Source organism: Homalodisca vitripennis, chromosome 1 (genome assembly GCF_021130785.1).
Source record: "Homalodisca vitripennis isolate AUS2020 chromosome 1, UT_GWSS_2.1, whole genome shotgun sequence".
Lineage (NCBI taxonomy): Eukaryota > Metazoa > Arthropoda > Insecta > Hemiptera > Cicadellidae > Homalodisca > Homalodisca vitripennis.
The window spans coordinates 245,305,060-245,331,479 of record NC_060207.1 but is presented as its reverse complement, the minus strand read 5'-3'; the positions used below and the strand labels follow the sequence as shown (position 1 = coordinate 245,331,479).

General features: G+C 33.5%; 1 protein-coding gene across 1 annotated transcript in view; it reads right to left on the bottom strand.

Moving 5' to 3' along the window:
• The window catches only part of LOC124353233 (O-phosphoseryl-tRNA(Sec) selenium transferase), a 37,615-nt gene that overhangs the window by 6,352 nt on the left and 4,843 nt on the right, over positions 1-26,420 (bottom strand). Inside the window, exons 2-9 of the mRNA XM_046803146.1 lie at positions 23,672-23,835; positions 19,109-19,238; positions 18,846-18,989; positions 13,600-13,758; positions 10,237-10,501; positions 9,364-9,485; positions 5,794-5,979; positions 1,345-1,485 (exon numbers count right to left, since the gene is read on the bottom strand). Of these exons, the coding sequence (XP_046659102.1) occupies positions 1,345-1,485; positions 5,794-5,979; positions 9,364-9,485; positions 10,237-10,501; positions 13,600-13,758; positions 18,846-18,989; positions 19,109-19,238; positions 23,672-23,785 (1,261 nt within the window). The 5' untranslated portion in view covers positions 23,786-23,835. The remainder of the gene's footprint in view (positions 1-1,344; positions 1,486-5,793; positions 5,980-9,363; positions 9,486-10,236; positions 10,502-13,599; positions 13,759-18,845; positions 18,990-19,108; positions 19,239-23,671; positions 23,836-26,420) is intronic.

The window sequence follows — 26,420 nt, the reverse complement described above, 5'->3', positions numbered from 1 at the left end:
AGGTGGAAGAAAGGGTAAGATTTTCACTATTTTTTCCAATGAAAAATAAGGAATCAACATTGTTTTATTCATAACTCGCTTAGTTTTAATGCTATGAACTTTTATACAAAATTAAAATAAAGGTTTTTTTTAAAGGACTTTATAAAAGGTAGTATGAGTTTTCCCCAAAAAATGCATTGTTTTTTGGTTATTGTACGTAGAAACTTTCCATTTTGGTGTTTGAAAATACCAATCAACTTTCTGCATATATCATGAATACATGATTTTTTGTTTTTTTTTATAAGCTATAATATTTTGCCCTCTACAGATATTTCAATTAAATGCATATTTTTCCATTTATTCATGAAAAACCATCTGAAAATGTTATGGCCAAAAACCGACAATTTCACTCACAAATAAGTCTCAAAGTATTGACTTTCAGAAAAAACTTCATAGAACAAAAGTTGCTCAGAATTAGTCAATTTAACGATTTCTGCACTTATTTTCAATGAAAATTTGCTCACCCCTGAGAAGGGGTGGCATCCTCCTCTAGCGAAATAGCGACCCCCGACACAGGGTAGACTTTTAAATAGAGGACAAGTAAATCCTAAACCCAAATTTTCATAAAAATTGGTGATGTATTCGTATGGGATAAATACACCAGATATTAGATATTCAGCTCCTCTTGGCCTCATTTGTATGAGTCTTTTGAAGCATGATTCTATTTTCATGACTTCCGCTTGGAAGACCATAACTTGTTTTCTCAATGGCACAGCTAGGTTAACTCCTGAACCGTATATTCTGAATCCAATTCAATGCATGAACATCTGTATAGAACTTCTGGACTCCTTTAGTAGGGTAGGCCTCCTTTTTAAACCATTTTCTATCTATACAATAGAGACTGTGTATGGTTTTTCAAAGGAGTATTTCTTAACCATTCCTTCTGATACGTTGGTTAACATTTCAGCCTTAGGAAATTCCTGGGTTTTTTCATATGGCCTTCTGAGGACACAGACTTAATCACCTTTGTGCTCAGAAGCTTCATAGCGCTTAATGCGGCTGTCTTCATCACAAATTTAAAAAAAACAAATCAGCATTATATTGATGTCTTACAGTACTTGATCAGTTTTTTCGAGGGGGGTGTGAGTCTGTATTTTGTAATTGTGTTGTTGCATTGTAAACATAATACCATCCATTCTCTAAGAAGATTATCTTCATGGAAATCTACAATATTCCCTGTAATTGCAGAGTTGATAAATAGTTCAGCAACAATGTCCAGAAATTATAGTATTGATTTATCACAATTTTCACACATTACTGGCATTTCACATTTTATGACATGCAATAATATGGACAATATTTTACCTTCAAACTTGTAGCCGGCGACTTCCTTCAGTTCTGTGCCCGAGATAACCCGAGTACCCGAGACAGAGCGTAGGAACAGCATTGACCCGAGCATGGAAACTCGCTTGCTATCACCACTGGCTAGTGACGTCAGCGTCATGGCTGCAAAGTACAACAGGGGTCAATAATACAGGCCTTGGACATATCGTAAATGTCTATTCATGAAATGTCTATTCATGAAACATTTTATTGTAATGTTGCCTTATTTCTATAACATACTAGCAGTTCCCACAGATTTGCATGCAATATCGTTTTGATAAACAGGGACACCACGGGCATAGTCTTTTTAAATGGCATTCCAAACAATCTTAACCCTTATAACGTCAGTATATCTTTTCACTACTTCCAGCAAACGGCACAATATAAAAAAATTAAATGTGTAAAGTTCATTTTTATTTTTTTCTTTCTATAATTATGGTAAGTATAAACATGTTAAAAATTATAAAGTCACTGTACTCAGGATCGTCAATGTTACGAGACATGTTATTTATCACTAATAATGAACACGATACTTTGGGATTATACCGACCACACCCAGACATGAATCGTTATTTGACATTTTGCTTCTACTGATTACTAGATTAGCGTAGAGCAATATTTCCTCAATATAAAACAGGAATTGTCTTATCGCAAACCCCTCCCCATCCTCAGACAGAGGTCAAAGTCGAGCAGTCTAGTAGATAACGTGATTGCAGAGTCTCGCCGCCCGTTCAGCTGGTGCGTCGCTTTGTTGTACTTCCGTGTTTTACCTCTACATTTCTCCAAACACAAAAATTCAATAAAAACAAACATGATCAAAATTAAACTCTTTATTGAAAAACACTCAAAACTTGTTTTTATTCTTGATCATACTCCGCCACACAAAATGCGAGTGCCATGCCTTCTCGCTGATGTCAACGAAAGAAAAACATCCCTCGAGATAGTACCTATCAGTAAAATATCAAATTCTAGAGGATCTGATCAGAAATATAAATTGAATTGTAATGGAAAGGCAATTATGTACCGCGCAAATCATGTGATGCCGCGTGGCCTGTCGTAATCGGGATTCTCGAGAAAGATAAGATAACAGCGACAACAATACCGATCACAATGCCTGGAAATGCTTGTAAGTTTGTAATTAAAGAGTTGTTTTTTCGTTCTATCATGTTTGTTTAGCTATAAATTTATATTTTTGTGTTCTTCATACTGGTGTGGTCGGTATAATCCCAAAGTACCTGAACACTAAATAGGTGACACTAAACACTAAAATGACACTAAAAACACTAAATGAATACTAAAACTAAGATATCAATACTTTTAACAAATAAATAAAAACCATATAAATAGAAAACACGACGAAGGAAACCGACTCAGCGATGGTTAGACACGCACTACCTGAAGTCAAACTGCAAACAAAAGCGCGCGCGCGCTGTACGGCGTCTGTGCCGTGTGGCGGGGAGAGTGTCTAGACACCGCGTCTATTGTTTCAAACAATGTAACGCGACAGCTATATTTTGACGCTTGACATATGTCAATAACAAACACACATGGTTGACGCATACCGTTAGTGACATTGATCGGATTTAAAAGGAACTTAAATTTGCTATAGACGCAGTTTTGTGTCGATGCGCCGTACCGCGTCTTTGCCGTTTGGAGATAGTTTGTCTATGCGCCGTACGGCGTCTGTGACGTTATAAGGGTTAAGATAAGTCATAGTCACTGAAACACATTCCAATCTATTGATCCATTTTCGATTAAAGTTAAGGATAGTGTCCTAAAGTGGAGAGTGAAAAGTACCTCTGAAATTTCACGAATCTCTCTCGAATAGCTTCAACGATATTATTATAACTGAACTATTTTAGGCCAATGTGGAGAAATCCTGTCTAAAGGGTGACTAAAGTTCGATCTTCAGTTAGCACACTTATGATGTAATAAATGATGGCATTTTACTGTAGTTGACTAAACTCCCAATAGAAACAAACCAAGACAAAGAAAAGCTTCTGCACGTAACATGACATTTGTAAAGTGAGACCGACTTTGACAGATGAATACACAAACATTTACTATCACCTGTTTAAATGTGTATAAATTATTATACTTATTAATCTTGACATTAAAAACACATTTGCTATCTGCTGATTGAGACAAAAGAGTTTTCAAGACCAATGGGTGTAGCCCAGAGGAATTTTTAAAATAGGAATAGGACTAAATGTTAACAAAAGACCATAAGAATGTCCAGGTAAAATTTCAATACAATTGGTCCAGTAGTTTTTAAATAATTTAGTAACACACACATTTACCATTAGATTTGTATATAAAAGTATAGATTTCACTCTCTGGTAAAATAACACTAGAAAAATAAAATAAACCTTTAATACCTTCATTTTTTATACAAACAACGTAATTTAAAATGTGATTGTTTAACTTTTACATCTTGAAATTGTTCACTACAGAACTGTGGAACATAATAATATATTTATATAATGTAATATAAATATTTTTATTTAAAATTGTGTTGTATTACTGAAAGAGCAACACAAATTGTTTTAAATTTTATTATATTCTGTAAGAGGGAATGTAGGATGAGTGAAAGGTGACAGCAAAAATGAGAAGTATAAAAAGATGACAGTTATACAACATCCTTAAATATTGATATTTTTACTATTAAAATTATAATTTTAACTTTGATGTGCTACAATAAATTATAATCAAGTTGTAACATTATGATACATTTTGGAACATTTTTGATTAACATTATTGTGTGTGTGTGTGTGTGTGTAAATATAAAAATAAATTATATTTATTTATATATAATTATATATATATATATATATATATATATATTATATATATATATATATATATATATATATATATAATTATATAGTTTGCTTATTCAAAACCCATTTTATAATACAAATAAATTTTTGAATTGCAATTTTGATATAAAATTTTAGCTCTTAACTATTGTAACTAAGTACTTTTTGAAAAACCTATTAGTTACTTGTAATAGTTTTCATTGTGCTATAACTAATGGTTTTTTATTTTTTATTTTTCAATATTAACCCTTATAACGTCAGTATATCTTTTCACGACTTCCAGCAAACGGCACAATATTAAAAAAAAAAAAAAAAAATTAAATGTGTAAAGTTCATTTTTATTTTTACTTTCTATAATTATGGTAAGTATAAAAAAGTAAAAATTTTACAATTATAAAGTCACTGTACTCAGGATCGTCAATGTTACGAGACATGTTATTTATCACTAATAATGAACACGGTACTTTGGAATTATACCGACCACACCCAGACATGAATCGTTATTTGACATTTTGCTTCTACTGATTACTAGATTAGCGTAGAGCAATATTTCGTCAATATAAAACAGGAATTGTCTTATCGCAAACCCCTCCCCATCCTCAGACAGAGGTCAAAGTCGAGCGGTCTAGTAGATAACGTGATTGCAGAGTCTCGCCGCCCGTTCAGCTGGTTCGTCGCTTTGTTGTACTTCCGTGTTTTACCTCTACATTTCTCCAAACACAAAAATTCAATAAAAACAAACATGATCAAACTAAAACTAAACTCTTTATTGAAAAACACTCAAAAACTTGTTTTTATTCTTGATCATACTCCGCCACCCAAAATGCGAGTGCCATGCCTTCTCGCTGATGTCAACGAAAGAAAAACATCCCTCGAGATAGTACCTATCAGTAAAATATCAAATTCTAGAGGATCTGATCAGAAATATAAATTGAATTGTAATGGAAAGGCAATTATGTACCGCGCAAATCATGTGATGCCGCGTGGGCCTGTCGTAATCGGGATTCTCGAGAAAGATAAGATAACAGCGACAACAATACCGATCACAATGCCTGGAAATGCTTGTAATTTTGTAATTAAAGAGTTGTTTTTTCGTTCTATCATGTTTTGTTTAGCTATAAATTTATATTTTTGTGTTCTTCATACTGGTGTGGTCGGTATAATCCCAAAGTACCGTATTTTGTTCTATATATATAGTCTCTTAAAGCAGTTCAAAAGAGACGCCGTACCGCGTCTTTGCCGTTTGGAGATAGTTTGTCTATGCGCCATACGGCGTCTGTGACGTTATAAGGGTTAAAATCAATTAAGTTTGTGTAAATTAGAAAAATAAGTTGACTTTGCATATTCAATGTAAAGTTGTCAATGACAGTAGAATTCTTGATTCTTGATTGTCAATATCCAAGTCAAAGTTACTGGCTCACTAAAGTGTTAAAAATAGAATGATCTTACTGTTGAACTACAGTAATTAACGTCAATCTCTTAGTTTGAAAACAAAAAAACAACTTAGTATTAAATAATTTACAAAACAGCTGCACTTGTTCCACAGTCACTCAAATCACATCTGAGTTTCTGAAATAAGATATATTATTCAGTTCTGCAAAACAATACCAACCAATAGAAATAGGATTGTTTTTAGTATCTAGTAGACGCTCGCCGTGTTTGGTCGCCACTTTCCCCAACTCCTCCTTGAGGTACTTGTACATCTCCTTGCGTTGGCTGATGAGGTTCTTGTACCCGTTGACCCCCAGAGACAACAGAGTGATGAACACATCCATGGCGGGGCTAGCGGACGCTCGGCCTGCACACAGCATTGTAATCCCTCAGTTAGTTCTTGGCATTATTCACGTATTTCTCGGTCTAAATCATGTTTCCCCTTGTCAGTTGTCAATTTGAATTAATTTGGTTGCTAAAAACAAATAGTAACTGAATACCCTGAGAAACAACTATTCCATTTTGATCTAAAATAAATAATAAATGATATAGTAATGAATTCAAATTTATCACTATAAAAATTATTACTCATTGCAGTTGTCACAATGTCAAAGGATAATTTTAGTAAGTACAAAAAAAAAAGAAAAGTATTAAAGATAAAACAACTAAATGATTGAAACACAAATAAAATCTTTAGATATAATACACTTTCACTGTAGAGAGTTGTCTACACGAGGTGTGTTCAAAAAGTAACGGGAATTTTCAAGTTTTGCAGGTTTGGAGAGTCTCATTGTCAAAATCATTTTTATTATATTCGTACTCCTCATACTCCTGAAGTATATTTCTAGCAATATTCATTGTTTATTTTTTCAGTGACAGCTGGTAAGATTACGAGTGTTTTATGAATTCAGCGATGTTTCTTTGTTAAAAAAATGGATCAAAGAATTTTTATCAAATGTTGTGTGGAAAAAAATAGAGAGTAACAAAGTGTGGAACATAATAACAGAGGTTTATGAAGAGATGAGTAAAACAAGGGTTTACGTGGTATGAACGTTTCAAAGATGGCCAAAAAGACATTGACGATGACAAACGCTCCGGACGCCCGAGCACATCAACAACCTATGAAAAAAGTGGAAGAACGTTTATCGTATTACAATCAGAGATGTCGCTGATTATGTTGGCATATTAATTGGCTCATGCCATGAATTTTTTTTTATGTTTTGGGTTTGAAACATTTGGTAGCAAAACATTGATGAATTTTGAACTAAAACAGCGGCAAATGAAAATTGTTCTGAAGTCACTAAATGAAATCAATGATGATGCAGGATTACTGAAACGTGTCTGTACAGGTAACGAAAAGACCGAAAAAGGCTTGACAATTAGTGCAGTTAAATGTAAAGGTTTGCTCAAGGTGTTCTTCGATTTTAATAGCACAGTGCATGCATCTTGAAATCTTGCCACAAGTTCGCCATTAGCGTGAAGCAATCCGAAAAATAAAAAACGCCCAGATTTGTGGCAAAACAACAATTCATGGCTTTTGCACCATAACAATGCACCTTTTCACACATCATTGCCTGTTCGTGAAATTTTGGCCTAAAACAGTACCGAATTGTGTTCTAGCTTCCATATTCTGCAGACATGGCTCCGTGTGACTTTTTATATTTTGTTTTAAGCATAACAAAATTTGTATATGAACCTTTAAATTAGTCAACAAATGCTTTTTTTATTCATGAATACTCTGTTTTACTGTTCAAGTCCAAGTAAGTGTCTACGTACATAAAACTGCATTTGCTATTTAATAATAATCAAGGTTTACACTTAAATTTGACCAACCATTCTTACTTCTCGAAGTGTCCAATAGAAATCCTAAAAAATACTACAGCATTTTGGGGGTTTTGCAGACTTCTTTAGTACAGTTCATTAAAAAAATCCTGTTTTCAACTTACATACAAACTGTTGTACATTAGTTTTCTTGTCAAAAAACAGAGAATTGTAATACACGAGTATTGAACTTAAATGTGTCTACTCTTATTGCAAAAAGGTGTACATAAAATTTAGAACAACTAAATTGTAGCAATTTTATTGTGAAAACAGTGATATGTAATGTAACAGAGTTTTGTAATTAATTTTAAATGTTTATTAAATGTTTTTGTTGAAAACTAAAAATAAATAGGTGAACTATTTGCTGTTGCTAGATAATTAAAAAATAAACATTATTGTTTTAGTTTACATATTTTTTTGCTATATACTATTTTGCTTGTCCCGAACAGAAAAATTAGGCTATATGGGCATGTAAACAGTAATAACTTTTTGTTTTAAAACCCTCTGAAAATTGAACATTTGTATAAAAAAAGCATTACATAAAATATGTAAATATGTTGTTATCCCTTCAAAGTAACTCAATTTTTAAGAATTTTATTGCGAAATTATAGCTATCTATATATTTAAAACGAATTTCTTAATATTTGTATGAAGATTTTAGGTATCTAAAAACTATTGTTTTATATAAATATTTTATATAAACCGAAAGCTCTTACACTCCAGATGTGTCTTTTATGAATTTGAAATACATCTGACCTCAGGATTCTGCCCGAGGACTTCCGAACTTCTAATTTTAATCATATGAGAGTGTTTTGTTTAGAACATTTTAAAACAGGTGATTACTAAAACTACTTATTTCTAGCAATATTCTGTTCTCTTATTGTGTTTGTATTAAATAGGCTGTGTTACAACAAAATTAAGCTTCTGATTTAAAAAGCAAAAACTCAATGCTAAATCAACCAAGATATTTTGGTTAAGGCAGGATTAAAGAGGTTAAAGCAAACAGAAACACTGCCAGTAATTGTCTATTTTGCTTTCTTTCCATCGATGCTCAGATATGGCCTTATTCTATGGGGAAACTGCAGTAGGATATCAGAAATTGTTACTATACAAAAGAAAGCCATTAGAATTATTGCAAGTTGTGAACCATTAGCTCACCCAATTTTTATTACAAATAAAATTTAAACAATATTTAACTTATATACATTTGATATTGTACTCTACATTCTCAAATATCCTGAACCTCTGAAGACATACAGTGACAGACATATGTATAACACCAGAAATAGAGAAAATGTATCCATAGAATTTTATAGACCAAACAAAACTATTAATAGTCACACAGTAATCGCTTTAAAAGTATACAACTTTTTAAGACCACTTATCTCAAAATATAGTTTCAATGATTTTAAACACAAATTTTATTCCTGGCTTTTAGTCAATCCATTTTATACATTGAAAGAATGTTTTGACTGTGGAACTGTTAGTTTCTAGACATAACCTATTTAATTTATTGATTAGATTTTAAATGTTAATGTCATGGTTTTTTTTTTATTTATACAAACTATATTCGAAAATTTATCAATGTTATATAATTCTGTTATTGTAATTTCTGAGGCTGTGTTTTACTTGTTTTTGTTATTTGTTTATTTGTTCCATACCTGTTTTAATTGGTTATTTATTTATTTATATTTCAAAATAATTTAAATTGTGGCGTGACTGTTTTGGCAACTTTATGTTTTGGGTACCAAATTTTCCTTGTCTGAACTTATGCTAGTTTTTATATTTTATACATTACTTGTGTCAATGCTCGTGTAAGCTCTATGACAATAAACATATTCTTATTCTAACTGCTGATTGGATTGGAGCAAGAGAGAATGTTCAGGACCTCAGAGACCCGTTTTTATCTGTCAGCACTAACTCTACTTACCAGGATAGTTCTTTGCTATTCTCTCCAAGAGGCCTTTCTCAAACCCGGAGATAACTGCTCCACCCACAGGCACCAGGAAGTTCTTGTCTGTACTCTGTACGAACGCATCTACCCTTCCTTTCCTGTGAACACAATCGTGTTGACTGAACTAGGTGAAACATATTACTAAATATATCTAACCTACTGACTGAACTGAATGAAAAGTAAAAGTAATACTGAATATACATAACCTACTGACTGAACTCAATGAAAAGTAAAAGTAATACTGAATATACCTAACCTACTGACTGAACTCAATGAAAAGTAAAAGTAATACTGAATATACCTAACCTACTGACTGAACTCAATGAAAAGTAAAAGTAATACTGAATATACCTAACCTACTGACTGAACTCAATGAAAAGTAAAAGTAATATTGAATATACCTAACCTACTGACTGAACTGAATGAAAAGTAAAAGTAATACTGAATATACCTAACCTACTGACTGAACTCAATGAAAAGTAAAAGTAATACTGAATATACCTAACCTACTGACTGAACTCAATGAAAAGTAAAAGTAATACTGAATATACCTAACCTACTGACTGAACTCAATGAAAAGTAAAAGTAATACTGAATATACCTAACCTACTGACTGAACTCAATGAAAAGTAATACTAAATATACATACTGGCGTAACGTTCCCCAATATTTTGCTATTGCAATGTAGATAGTGAAAACATATTATTATAATAATTATTTTTCACTTTTGATAAATTATCATTAGATTACCTAAACTAGCCCCCTCCTAAAGTCCATAAGTCCTAAGTCTATGTGAACCGTGTTGTCACAAACTAAACGATTACAACGACAAGTTCAACTAATGCCAACCTGGCCGCCTCCTGAATGAGATGCATCAACCGTGTGCTCTGCAGTCCGTAGGCATTGTTCACGAGGTGGGGGATGTTGTAGCGCGAACACAGCACCGCCACCTGCTCCAAGCTGTCAGCAGCGCGTGGCGCGAAGCACGATGTCGTCGATAGAACGCAGACGATGTTGTCCGAACCCAACGTGGCCATCTGGGTTTCTAGAGCCGTGGTGTCCGTGCGCAGCTCTTCACCCGATACCACAGTCTCTATTACTATTGGCTGGAGCCCTGCATCAGACAACATTCAACACCTCAGTCAGTTATATCACTTTGTCATCACTTACACGGTATGAAATGTGGCACAAGCTTAGATTATATAGGTTACCACAACTTACTAGTATTTGTTTTATATGTAATGAGCGCTTTTCAACTTACTAGTATTTGTTTTATATGTAATGAGTGCTTTTCTACAAAATGTAGTTTGTTGTACAGGCCTACTTTGATTATCCTTTTGCCCTCCACACCCCGGACCTTATGCATGTTATCTATTTCAGTTTGTTCCTGACAACGTTTCCAAGGTAGATGAGTGCAATATTTATTTTCCTTTAATATGATACAAACTGCTTATTTGGTAACATTACATATATTTTGTAATAAATATATATTCTCTAAACCTGAAACAAATTCATGTTTTTCGTTTAAAGTTAATTGTTTACGTACTAAAGTCTTTACCAAATTTGTATAATGTTTTTCATCAATACAAAATTTTATAAATGAATTATTTAAATCTGTTAAGGCAGGAACAAAAACATAAACAGTAAAATATACACCACAACTTTTCAACACACCTTTTGGAAATTTGGAAATACAACACTTACAATCTCCTAACAACAACATACTTAAAATGTATTTTGCACATAACATTTTGCTTTTCTGAACATTTTATAAGCTTATGAAATGAAATGCAACTACACTAGATAAGAAAATTAATTACTGTCAAATTATTACCTTTAGAATTGATAAATAAAACATTGAAAATGTAACATTTTAACGAAAAAAAGGTTAAATGTGTTAAATTCACCATAGAGCAACTAAGATTAGTAACAATTATAAAATAAAACATTACAAATTATGTTCATTATGAAATATATTTCTTATGATTTGTTTAATAGATCATTTAATTTCAACATTTTAAAAAAATATGTATACGCATTTATAATTTAGTTTCTTGCTTGATTGTAATTTAATTATATATATAACTGTATTTATAAATAATCTGTTATAAATAGTTTCTTGGCAGAAAATGTAGGTTACAGCGTAATGTAGGAAGAATTAAATGATTATCACAAAAAGTTTTCTTGAGATAAAGGAAAATATTTTGGAAGTTGCGTGATAAATTTCTAAACTCAATTCCCATATTTTTAGAGATGATAAAATCAATAAATTTGATAATAAAAAATATACAAAAAGACCACAATTTTACAGTACTTATAGCACTAAATCAACTTGATCATGTATGCTGATGGCCATATGCTTTTAACTGCCAATAACTTAGTGAAAAATACAGAAATAACTGGTACAGAGCTGTGGACCTTTCTTTGTAGGTGACATCAAGGGTTATGTTTAGATTACTGTTTGGGAGTCTGTATATTCCTAAAAGGTAGGTTTGAGTCTTATCAGAGTTATTGTGGATCATAGAGCGTGTTCTGTCAATAAAACTAGCTGGGTTTTTTGTTTCCAGTAAATCATTAAGTCTATTTGTCTTCCTTTGAAGGTGGTTTATATTTTTTTTGTACAGGATTTTAAGCTGTTTGCAGTTTTTTAGTGCTTTAGGGAATTTCTGAAGACCTTTCTTCTGTAATGTTTTACTTTGCTTGACTTCCCGGTTGACTGAACTAAAAAAATCTGCGGTAATTGAATTTTTAAAATAAAATCCTGCTGATTTTTATTAATACTCATATATGTCTTGTCTGAGTTTTCTAAATAATTATAATTTATTGCGTATCTCTGTCAAAGAATTTACCTCCATCTTCAAGCTCAACTGATGTGACTGGTAGCTTCATTGGCCCCATTCTGTCTTTTATTTTAGGTTAAGTGAAGGTGAAATGGTAAAACTGTTCCATCCACCCATGTATGTTTTCATCAGGTTAATAGTTTAAAAAACCAACAATTAAATATACAAAATTCGTGGAATCTTTTAAAGGCAATGGGCATTAATAATAATGTAAACAGACATACATATGATTGTTTAAACAAACCCAGCTAAACTAAAATACCCACTAAAATATCATTCCAGTGTTTAAACTAACTCAAAATTTCAATAGATTTTGTATGATGAAGTCCAAACTTTTGAATACTTTTGCATTTATATATTGGTAGAATCACAATTTATTTTAATATCCTATTTCATAGTTTGAAAAATTACATTAAATATTATGTATTGAGATTGATTGTTTCAATTGTTTATAACAGAAATAAAAATCACTAACAATAGGCTTAATTCTATCCATATTTAATGTTTCCTAGGCCGTAGACGGATATATTAGAATGGCAGACTTTGACCAAAAGGCCAAATACAGTAATATTTGATATTATAGATTATATCACTTGGAGAGATTTTTACTTCACAAAAGGCCTTCGAAATGCCTGGTGCTCGCTCCGTGTTTATCGCACTTGTCAAGGAAGTATTTATAAAAGATCTTCACTCTGCGGCAGGGGGAGGGGAGTGCCCTTTGTCTAACTCCGACCACCTGATTGTCAGTTCTGTGTCTCCGACAGAGCCATAACCAAACATATCCGTGAGGTGTATTACTGCTTTCTCTGTTGTCACAAGTGCTTGTCTACTACGTACCTAGCTATTCTGCATCGTGTGGTAGTGTTGTGATTAGTTTCAAATATTTATCTAGTTTTAACAAACTTTATTCTGTTTGATTACATTTTACAATGAAATTTTTATTTATTTGAAATAAACAGTTTTGTAAATAGTTTTTTTTTTCAATAAATACAATAATTTGAAGTAAAATGCCCTGCTTTATACTTTTTATGCTTTTACCTTTTATAATTCAGTTATAAAAAAATTAGCTTTGAACTTAAACAACAAGATTTTTACTTGTCTTAGCGTTATTAAGAACGTTACAGTGTAAACCACAAGTTTTTAAGTTGACATTAACCAACTGTTAATATATAAATAATAATGATAGTTTAAGTTGTACTAGCCATGGGTATTCAATATTATGGCTAGTAACTCCAGGCAAATGTCTCTATTAGTTTATTGTAAACTACAGGAGGAATAAATTATTTCTTGTTCTTATTCTTATAGGAAAGTCATTGAATTTATTAGTTGTGTGCGAAGGGTTAATAATACTGCCTTTTAAAGTATAGGTTACCTGCAGTAATAATGCACTTGAAGCAAGACTTCTGATCGATGCGAGACCATAGGACAAACTTTGCACCGGGACGATCTTGCTTCATTGTGAGCATACAGAGGACGAGCGACATACCCGTAGCCATGGGCACCATGAAACACCCAGCCGAGTTGTTCACGCCTGGAACACATTTCTCAGTTCACATCTGATGATCCTGGAGCGTCACAGGTCTTAGGGTCATTTAGGATGCAAGCAGGAGTTTATATTTTAAGTAGTGATGTAAATGATAAAAAATATTGCAGGCAGTTAGCTGAACCTGAACAACAATTTTATAATGTACACAACTTGTAACTGTAAACTCTAATTACAAAAAATTGTGTGTGCACCATATTCTAAAATTAAAAGATCAAAGATCTATAAAAATTATAAAACTAGTTCATTCAATATTAAAATGTGATTCTCCAAGATATTTTTCTGAATATTTTAAATCTGTGTGTCATATAGGTGTAAGAAGTACTCGCTCTGGTTCGTAAATTTTGAGAATGCCTCAGCACAGGACTGCAGTGCTTGATACGTCATTTTATATAATGGCTTGTAGGTTGTGGAATGCCCTTCCCCAAACAATTACTTTCATCAATAGCTGTTTCTAGTTTGTGGCGAAACTATTAGGATATGTATGTTAAGCGGTCAGCCGAGGCAGACTCGGTCTGAGATGCTGTGGGCGTGACACTGGCAAAGGGATGAATGTGAGATTGTGTGTGATAAAAGTTAGGACTTATTTTAGCAATAACTAGTTAAAATAATTACTTAAGTTTTATGTGCATATTAAAAGTATTATTTTATTTTATATATTTTTAAGAATTACAAAAATAGTTCATTTATTAATTTGTTAAATTTTTACTTTTACAGGTAAAATATTATATTAATTTCTCCACATTGTTTAAATGTAACTATTTCTTTAATTTTTATTCTTAGGGTAATATTAAAATCATTTTTTTTAATTACGTTTTTGCAGGTTAAGTATAAGAAAGGGCCATACAAATGCCTGTATAAATCATTTTTCATTTTCATTTCATTTCATTACACAGTTGTGTTTAATAAGACGAAGACACACATCACTCTTTCACTGACAATATTCATAGTTTTGTGAATGCTTATTTCCTACACTTTGAGTCAAGTGATCTAAGATCTCTTCTATTAGAATTCAAAAGTGAGTTAAGGCAATTTTACAAATCACAGTAATCCAGGCTCTTGCTAATGAATCATCCAAATGTTAAGCCTCCTCGATAATTAATAAAAGTGTAATGTATTAGAGTCATCTATATAACATAGAATTTTAATATTAATGAATTCATTGACAATTTTCATTTTTATTTAGTTACGTAGGTATTCAGAATTGAAATGTACACAATAAAACTAACTACGTTCTTGGTTACGTTGCGACTATTAGTCACTGAAGTACTATTTCTTTAGATAATTCTAGCGGAAGGGACAGTTTGAATGTCTCTTAGGCCCATCTAGCATGTTACATGCTAAACTCGACCCTGTAATCTGTATAACTAGTACAAATCTTGAATCAGTTAGCATAGCTATGGTGGGAAGGGTTGAGCACTAAGAGGAAGGTGAACTGGAGTTAAACTCAACAATTATATTTTGGATCATGTTCCAACTGACTTCTGAAAAATTGAGAGACCATGGAGAAAATTCTCATTGAAATGCTACAAAGAAAGGTACTAACTACTTTAGAACTGTGATTTTGACAATCATAATTGGTTAGAGAGTTATTATCATTAAAGGGGGTCAAAGCCAGATTTCTATATGAAGCTTTACATCTGATTTAGCAGGCTTACATCTTCACAAGATTAAGTTATTACTCTTCTTCCTCCTGACACAGATACATTAATTCAAATACATATATCCCTTGGGCACTTTTCCACCACAGGCAAAGAGAGAGGGGGAGAGTTACTGATTAGCAGGTTAATATTTTTACCTAAACTTACATGTCAACTTGTCCTATCCCACCAGTTTTAAATAATGACTTTATGGTAATGAGTTATCAAATTCAATGTAATTGATTCATAAATGTCAATTAATCGCCGATCAATGAGAACAAGAAGGTTAGATGGTATTTATAACATTCTCATAAGGATAATTTGTGTCAACATTTGAACTAGGCATTGATCAATAATCTAGCTAAGTATTTAGTTATGATAACCCCAATCATTTTTTAACCCTAGAAATGATGATGTAATTATCTAAGAGTCAGTCATTTAAATTTTAACAATAAAGACGTTTACTGTAGTAAGTCATCAAAACATCCTGGTGAAGTATAATGACTAGCTTTTAATTCAGTACAATATTAATTTTAATTTATTTAATATTCTTAATTTTGGTATGCTGCCCACCTATAAACAGTTTTTTTATGTTTGTTTTTATAATGTTTGTGTTTGGCCTTGTCAAGATGTTTTCACAGCACAACTTGATTGCTTTTGCTTCACCTTGTCAAAAATTAGGAGTTAAATATTATGAAAATGAATAATTAACCATGTAATAATGTAATAGAATATGTAATAATGCAGTTTTTATTAGTAGAGTTTATTTAGTCTCCTACACTGGCTGGGATGGTACTCGAAGAGAGTAATGCTCTCAATCTTTATCGAGTATGTTGTATCCGTCTTTGTGAGGCTGACAAGAGATAGACATCTCTAATAATAATAATACTCTTTATTGCATTAACAATAGTTACAATTGCATTGCATGCTTCATAAAATGGAATTTAAGTTGAAACTTAAATTGAAACCTTAAAATAAAACCATCGTAAATTATTAGGCCTACTTTTCATAAACACAGTATGTCATAAAGCACACAGTATGTCATAAAGATGTCATTCGGTCTTTATTTATCTATATCAGAACCGGGTTATGTGTTAATACTCTTGAATAACTTCATTAATTTTTAATGTTTTCATCCCAGCGGCCCATTATGAACTCATCAACAGAGTAAAATGCCTTTGACACCAGGAAGTGTTTTAGTCGAGCTTTAAATTGATTGGGATGGTTTAAATTTTTAATACCCTCAGGGAGCCTGTTGATTAGCCTGACACCAACTTGGGACGGTAAGCGTCCATAAGCCGTCGTTCTGTGCTGATCAAGTCGGAAGTTGTCCCTGCCTCTAGTCCCGCACTGGTGGACATCCCTGCCCCATTCCAACTCACATTTGAGTCGACAGTACAGGATAACCTCTAAAATAAAGAGACAGGGTAAAGTCAGTAATCCAAAGACTCCTGAAGGCGTTTTTTTTGCACGACTCCCTGGGGTTCAACATTCTAACAGCTTTCTTTTGAGATCTAAAAACTCTTTGAAACATGTTTTTGGAACAACTGCCCCACAATATCAAGCCGTAAGACAGGTATGGATGTATAAGACCAAAGTAGGCCAGTTTTAAAACATCCAAAGAACAACAATTTGCAAGGTTGCGCAGGACATAAATGCGCGAGGCAACCTTAGAGCAAACGCTCTCAACGTGGGTGTTCCATGTCAGCCCTCGGTCAAGGTACATTCCAAGGAACTTGGTGGATTCAGCTTCATCCAGAAGAACGTCGTCCACCATCACCGCGGGCCAGAGCTCTTGGTCGTCATGCTGCCGAAGACAGAAGTTCATGACGTTTGATTTTAAACTGTTTGTTTTCAAATCGATTCTGGAAAAATACTCGATACATGAATTAAGTTCGACAAAAGACTTTATTTCAAGATCGTGTTTTGATTTTGATCTGATGCAGAGAGTCATATCTCTGAATACTAACAAGAACTTCATGAACTTGCACTCCATCTGGGACTTTCTAACCTTACAACTTGAGAAAGTTACAGCCGTGCCCGATGAATGACAGACGAATTACGACTTCAGGCACTTTATTACCGACCAAGAAATTCAACATTTTGGACTTACACAAGTACATCAGTGCCGTTCACTTTGTCAAAACATGTGGATGCAGTTCTAGCACATAGCCTATGGTTACGGTACTTGGGGAGGATGGACCTTCTGCCTGGTCAAGCTGAAGTGATTCTCAGTTCACTAGAGAGGGTTTTCTCCGTAATCTGAGCTGAGATACGCTCCTCAGAGTTAAAACAGATTCTGTCATTATTCTTGTCAATGGCTTAAATATTATTTTCGACAAACGAATATGTCCGTACAACCATAATCGTTCCTAACTGCAGCATACGAGCATATCTGTATTTAATTAATTTAGTTTATTGTGTATAATACAATTCAAAAAAGTGCTGCAAATGTGAAAGAATGTGTAAAAGTACTGTTTTATGACCAAACAAAGTAAAATGCATGTTTATTGACAATAAATCAATAACCAGTGTTATTCTATACGTCAGTGATACATGGTGCCACATACAATTACAGGCGTACAGCAAGTACGCATACTACTGTGACGGTTAGCTGGTGGTAACCAGACCCTGGATAGAACTAATGGATAATAGATTGTATCTAAGAGACTATATAACATTTCTTTTACATAGCTTATTTGGTAAGTATCTATTTAAACGCAATGATTTCTATAAGTCAATATTGACTGATAAGGATTATTATCAATGCAGCCTGAGATCGAGGACTGTGATGTGATGGAGGCGGAGTGTATGCCACCTATACAGGTAATGCTTTAAGCAAATACTGGCACAATTATCACACTAACCGCTACAAGTAGTCGTAGAAAATTCCAAAAGCAAATATAAACATTTTTTATTAAATGAATAATTTACTTAAATGGTTGGATCTTTAAATTTGGGTAGGAATGAATTTTGCTCTAAATTTACGTTAGAAGAAGTTATGGGTTTTAAAGGATTTAACATTTTTTAGTTTTGTTATTCTAAAATAATTTCTTATGAATTATTGTTTATCCAGTAGAAGTGTTCTTGCTCTGTGGTGCCATAATAATAGATTGGGTAACATTGAATTAAAAAAAAAGAAATATACTTAGGCTACTGTGTCCTAAAAAATGAATTTTTGACATATCAATATTATTTGTAATAGCACGAAAAATTGATTAGTAATATACTCACAGATACCTAATGAATGCAGTCTGAAAGTAACCTAACCTAACCCTAATGGCATATCATGATTGACAAGAAGAATATTAAGTTAGATATTCAATTGGAAATACTGTACATCTTTAATATCTCTTCAAAACAGAGAGTTCTTTAAAAACAACTTCCTACAACTGAGTTGAGCTGAAAGTCAGAGCTATGAATGATGAGCCATACCCATGAAACGAATGGTGTCGAGCAACAAGGCATTGGCTAACTTGATGAGGAGACTGGACCCGGCAGCCTTGGGCTGGACCTCTCCGATGTCTCCGGATCGACCGATCCCGTGGCCCATTCGATAGTGTCTCCTTGCCACAAGAGCTTTAAAGACATAAAGAAAACATTTAGTTATTACATTAATATTACAAAACTACACAGTTTACACATACGTGCTAGCCTGCATAATAATACGTTAGTTAATGAGTTACTGATTTACGTACAGGAAGCGAACCGGGCCTCTCTCTCGCCGATGCCACAGTTGCCGGGGAAGTTATTACTGTCCATCTGAGCGAGATCAGCCAGGAAGAGCTCGATGGTGGCATCGTCCCAGCCCTCCTCTGGCCACTTCCTCTGCAAAGTCATATTTCATTTTACAAGTGTCCAAATCAAATATTTCTAAGACAAACATTCCTATATATCCCTCAGCTTGGTAACATATAAGTAAAATCGTGATCAGTCTTTGTTTTCCTGGATAAGTTGTACTTTCGTTCTAGCAAACAGAAGTAAACAATCCAGAAATAAACCCTTGACATGTATCGTTGCGGCGAGTGCCACTATAGATTTGAATTCGGCGCGTAATCTTTCAGTACCCGCGAACACGATAGCCAGCTGGGCCAACCTTTAGATCATAGCTTTAACAATGGGAGCCTCCTGCTATCTGGAATTCTCCAGGACAGGTTCTGGTAGGATTATTCCTGCCTAGGATAACTAGCGGAGAGCGTAGGTTGTGTCGGAGTCGTTATGTGGCTATCGTTATAGAGTAGTGTTTGTAGATCGTCTAGTCTTAAATGTTATAGTTAGGGAACTTTCAGAACCATATCTAACTTATCATTTCCTCATCAAAGCAGGCTAGGTTTGGATAGGGGAGATCTAGTGGCGGATCCACGGAAGATAATTAAGTCCTCTGGAAAGGCGGCCTCTTCCCCACGAGGTCACAATTTATATACTTCATCACAAAAATCCAAAATGTTATCCACATACAGAATGTATCAACAAAAAGGTCCATTACATTTTCTCCTGTAGATTTATTACAGGAGAAAATTTGAATCAGTTTTCAAGTCAAGAGTGCTTTAATTCATGAATATCAGATAGAGACTTTGCATCTTTAACTAAGTTAAAAAATACAATGTTATATATTGATACCTTTTCGAAAATACGAATTTCAGTTCAAACCCAACAGATAAAGCTAAATTTAACAATATTATTAGATTCATAAGTTTAATTTAAACATTTTGAAGAAAAAACTAGGGATGCAAAGCATTTAGTATTAGATGCACTGATAAAAGAAAATACAGCACAGATTTAATTTGTGATATCCTTTCCGAAAGTCTCACCTCCGAAAGGGTGGGCTCCAATTTGAAAATTTTGAGTTGAATTTTCTAAAATTTAATATGCGCCAAAAGTAGTTTCTATTTGTCCAGGAAACACCACTACCTACGTTTCAAATCAAATCAAATCATTTATTGTCAGGACACTACAATAGTGTATAACAACGTCAACACGTTATAACATGTGAAACTAAGTTAAAGAAGCATACTATTACTAGTATTGTATAATTCATTTACAATTCTTAAGTAACATGTTTTTCATGGAGGTTTCAAACCTAGGCCTAGATAATTATTTTTTATATGTTCAGGTAAAGAATTGTACAATTTGATTCCCAGATACCTGAAGCTACTTTGCGAGCTTGTGTATTTACACTTCATCAGCAACAAATCATTCCTATTTATTGTAAAATATTTATGGTTATCACAAAGGCTAACAAGGTCATTCAAGTTATCTTTAACATACATCAAAACACTTAATACATAAACGGTAGGGTTAGAATATTAAACTTTGCAAACAAAGTTTTACAGTGATCTCTGTTAAGTACACCAGCAATCAATCTGACAGCTTTTTTTGCAGAATAAGAAGTTTTGTTGCATACTGTGTTTTGCCCCATTGGTGATTCCATAAGTGATAAAGCTACGAACATAAGCTTAGTATACAAACAATACGTAATTAGTTGAAATTGTACCCTTTAATGCCCTAATTAAGAAAACACCTTTAGCAACTCGAGAGGCTATATGTTAATATGATCATGCCACTTGAGATTCGACTGATCATGTATTCCAAGAAACTTAATATTATTATCGCTACTTTTGCTGTACAAATTGAGAGGTAGGTCTTGAACTTTTTCAATGCTTATACAGTTTATTTGCAGAACACCAGTCTAAGGCAGTACAATTCTTATCGCTAAGTTTATTTATACTGCCCAAGGCTGATTCAGCACTAACCAATAGCCCCAAGTCATCTGCAAAGAGATAAGTATTTACACAGCTGTCATTTAGATTTCCTGAGAGGTCATTTATATAAAGAATAAATAATGTTGGCCCCAGTATTGAGCCTTGCGGCACTCCAAAGTTGACTTTGGCTGACTTTTTTATTATGCCCCAAGCAGCTTTGTTTTTATTTTTGGATCTATCTATTAAACTATTGTTATGACTAAGTTTAGCTCTGTTAATCTCACTCTTGTACACTGCTTGAGACTTCTATATTTTGCCTTTACATCCTTATTATCATTGGTATTTTGAGAAATAAAATAATAAAATATAACCTATCCAGCTCAGACTTAAGTTTAACATGACCATCATGATGCCATCTAGTACATGAACTTTTAGCTTTTAATTTCAATTTTTTAATTGGAGCAGCATTATTTAAGGCCCATAAAAGAAGGTCAAGAAACATTTTCAACTTGATATTGATACTTAAATTTAGCCTATATACATCTAACCAGTTAATTTGGCTAAGATAATGCACAAAAAAGGATACCCCAGACAAGCTCAAAGGTCTAGTTAAGTGTTTTAAGATGAGACCACTTCCCGTAGATCCATCAGTCTCGATATCCGCAACAAAGAAGATGATGTTGTGATCAGAAGCAGGCTTATGGAGCACCGACGATTGTCCTCTATCAGGATGTAGGGAAATTAGTAGGTTGTCAATGCAGCTACCCGCAGTTCCACAAGAGTTGGTATTTGGCCTCTTGATATCCGACACAGTCACATTCAATCCAAAACTGTCAATTAAGTTTAATAGTTCATAGGTTTCTTCACTGTCTACCATAAAGTTTATATTGAAGTCCCCAACTACAATAATGTTCATTTTGATGCCATATAAAAAAAAAAACATCATGCAACTTTTCATAAAAAGAGGCTAGACTACCTGCAGGAGATCTATAAACCACAACAACAACAGTCCTTAACACAGGGAGCACAACAGCTGCCAACTCACAAGTCATCTCCTCCGAGTAGCCAAGAACTTGGTACAAGATGGAGAACTCAATACCTTGCTTGACACAAATAAGCACTCCACCGTGCAAATGATGTTCTCTTGCAAAATAGCTTGCAACACTATACTATATTCATTTCTCTAACGTAAATCACTCAATAATTATATGCCCAATGCTTATACTTGTTGGAAAGCAAGCAACCATAGCAGAGACTACCACGACAACGTGAATGGGGACATATTTATGAAGTGGATAAAGCAAAAAATGTTGCCGAATTTGGAACAAAATTCAGTACTGGTAGTTGATAACGCGCCCTACCACAACATACAAATTGAAAAATCTCCTACTTCAAAAAGTAGGAAGCAAGATATGAAGGTCTGGCTTTCAAAAAACGGAATATCATTCTGCGACGATATGTTTTTACCTGAACTCTACAAACCTGTGCACCTAAATAAACCAAGGCATGTCCGGTACGCCTTGGACGAAACTGTTCAACTAGAGGGTCCTGACATCTTACAACTTCCGCCCTACCACCCAGACCTCAATCCCATTGAGTTAATTTCCGAAGTCAAAAGTTATGTGGTTATGAGAAATACATCTTTTACTATGTCTCAAGTTAAAGCTCTATGTGGACAAGATATCAAGTATTGGCGCAGAAGAGTGGTCAGTAAAGTGCAAGCACATAGAAAAAATCAAAAAGGACTATGCAGCCGCAGAACCCCAGATTGACAATATAATAGAATCCCTTGTTATATCAGTTGGTTCGGATACAGACAGCAGTGACAATAACCCAGAAGAGGAGGATAATTTGAGTGGGATTGAAGAACTCCAATGAAAAAACAATTATTGTAAGTAACATTTGTTATTACAAAATTATATTTATTCTAGCATACCAATTTATTCTAGGTAACAATATGAAAAAAAAAAACTAACTAAGAAACCTAAAAATATTATACCAATTTTAGAAACCTCAACCAACACAATTCGTACACACACCATGACACTACGGTCTAGGACCAAAACACAGTGTCGGAAGCGGCTTGCCTTTACCTCTTCCTCCTTCTGACCATAGCCTTCTTGACCCACTGTTTCAGATGACATGACAAGGTGTCAAAAAAAAAGAACCGACATCGATTTTCGTGTTAATATCCCACTTTCATTCGTAATGTGTGATTGTGTTTTTCGTACTCGTGACTTGTGCTCGGGACTTGCATTCTCTGCAGTGACAACGCCTGGACTAGACTCCAAGCAGCTTTGGGGTACGTTTGAACCCTTTTGTTTCCCTTTTCTTCTTCTTTCAGTTCTCTATATCTTTATGTATTACTACCTCCCCCACCTGACGAAGAAGATAGATTCCAATCCTCAAAAGATTGTATTATACTGTTTGTAACCATAACAATGGCAAATGTCCAAAATCCTGTTATCCTGTCATGCACAAAGAGCCTTTTTAATATAATTGATCAACGTTTACGTTTTGAACAAATACACTTATATAAGACAAAGTTAGGGTTCTGACCTGCTCAATAAGGACTCTGATGAGGTTCTCTCTCGACTTCTTGCTAGCAGCAGCCTGTTGCAGGTAGGTGGCAGGAATGAGCCTCTCGGCTAGAGTGAAGCTCTGACTGTTCATAGTCACTTGGTCTCACTCACTCGATGGTTCTAGTCCACTCCCCACTTTACCTGTACAAGAAACATTACCACTTTTAGCCTCGGGTCAGATACGTACAACACATGTGTCCTTTATTAAAGATCTTTTATAAGTAAAATTCAACTCTAACTGTACAGCTTCATCCTCTTGTTTTGTCTAAAAATTCCTCAAACAGAACTGTTTGTAATTAGTTAATAGTTTGACAAAGCTTCAAATTTAGCTCTTAAGTATTGTTTTGTATCAATCAACCAATTACGTAATTAAAAATTTTAGGTGTTGTTACTTAATTGTGTAGTAAAAGTTGAAATAGTTTTGAAAATGTTGCTTCTCTCTTTTTTTTGAGCGAGTTTCTGAAAAAAATACAGTAACTAATTCCAGTAACAAAGCAAAGACAGACAAATTGCCGTGATGATGAATGAATTACTGAAGAATGAATTACTAGAATGAACTAGTCTAGAAAAGTTATGAAGCATTTTGAAAATTATTATTTCATGATAACTATCACCAAAAATTTGTACCAAGATCCACGATGGGTAATAAGTCCAATAAGTCAACAGGGAGGGGGAGAATAGCCTTGGGCCCACAGGTCAAAAACAAGAGATATGAAACCACAGGTCCACCTGATACAAGGAAATTTGTTTCTTCAATTTTAATAATTTTTTTTTTTCGTTGCTATTTTGAATCTGAAATCCTACTGTACATTGCATAGACTAATTCATTTCAACTTGTCTGAAATCAAATATTAAATAATATCTAATAAGATTACGCTGTGTCTTGCATGTAGCCTCATATAGTGCTAGTTTTTCGTATTGCCATGTTACCAATAATGCTGCTGGTCTACCATCAGCCAATCTTGCTTGCATTGTTTACAACATTCAGTTAGTGTTGGCTATCGCTCTGATATACTGACATAAAACCTTTTAGTATTGGACAGTTTGTTTTTGGTACTTATTGTGTTACACAGTTGTCTATAGTATTTAGGCTAATTTATTATTTGTCTCATTTTGTTATACAAAAACTAGGGTACTATGAAACCTTTAAAACTACATTATGAATATTTAATTGACACTCAGAAGGCCAAATAAATCAACCTAGTGTCATATACAGTGAAACCAGTCTCAGTCCTAATCTTAAAAATAAGCCTAAAAATGTACAGGTTAAAAATCCAATTAGGGTTGATAACTATCCTACAGATCAACCTTAGAAACTAACAAATCAATCTTAAAATTTAGTTTTTAAAGGCCAGAAGAAAACCAGCTGAAATGGGAAAAAACCTTAATTTATTCATAATTTAAACATTTTAAGTAAATATAATCACGTATTGCAAGAAATAGTCAGTGGATCTAAATGTAGTAAAATGTACGTAAGCCCTGAACAATTTAAAAACACAATTTTAACACGTGAAAGGTCGCACCTGTATCAGTTTGCAGCAATTTTCAAAATCCTGTAGTATTATTATGATTAACAATATCAGCAGCTTAAAACATTATCTCTTCTCACATATTTCTTCAAAGATCTTGACATCAGTTGGTCTTTTACTCACTTTTTTGTCACCCGCAACCAATTTGGCAATATTCCATTATATAAAAATTTAAATTTATAAAAGACAATTACTCACTTATAATCAGTTTAAGCTACATTTTGCATGTTTTTCTTTTATTAGACACATTTTCTATTGAAGTACAAATTTTTTATTTACTTGCTTAAAACAGAACATGCGATAATTTGCTCACACGCAACCTTCCGCATAGTCTAAATTTTACTGAAAATTGTATAGTACTTATAAAATGTTTTTATTGAAATAGTTTTATTTCCAGATAATTTAAAGTAGTATATTATTAAACACGGTTAGTCAAACTAATCACTTGATTTTTTTTGTAAGATTCCCTATTAAAGGGAAATAATAAAAGGTAGGCATGAGCAAATTACCTTCACGCAACCTCTCGTGTCTAGAAAGGAGGTGCTATCTGTCATGTGCACAGATTTTGCTATTATCATGGACAATACCCAAGATATCACAATAAAGGCCAATTGAATCAATCAGGCATTTCTCAATTTCTGAAGAGGAAAAGGAAAATTAGTAAAAACTTTATAGGGGTTTAAAGAGGTGAGTTTCTAACAAAACGAGTATAGAAGGCGTTATAAATGTTATTACTTAAGTAGTTTATCTAACTGGCATACCCTCATGGAAGTGTTCCGTAACAGTATCAGTTGGTCCATTCATCCAGTCACGGAGCTAATTCCTTGATGACAGCACCATGTTTCTAAATACTGTTTATGCAATAACAATAGAACACATGGTACAACCAACAGCAAAGTGGGTTTAAGCACAAAACAAAGGTGGTTATGCTAGCTGTGAGGTCATTTTTGTAACTGCAGTTACTGGAAATTATGTAAGAAGCTTCAGAATGCATAATTTATAAACAAACCATTTTGGTGAAGACCAATTTGTCGATGAAAATTAGCTAACCTTATAACCAAGAAACCATGACTTTGTCTCAAGTCATGAAGACAATAAAATAGTTGATTCTAGTGGTTTACTAAGTTTTCTTTCAGAAGAAACAATCAATGATTGGAACCTCTTGTTGGGCATTATATCGTTACATAGAGTATGACT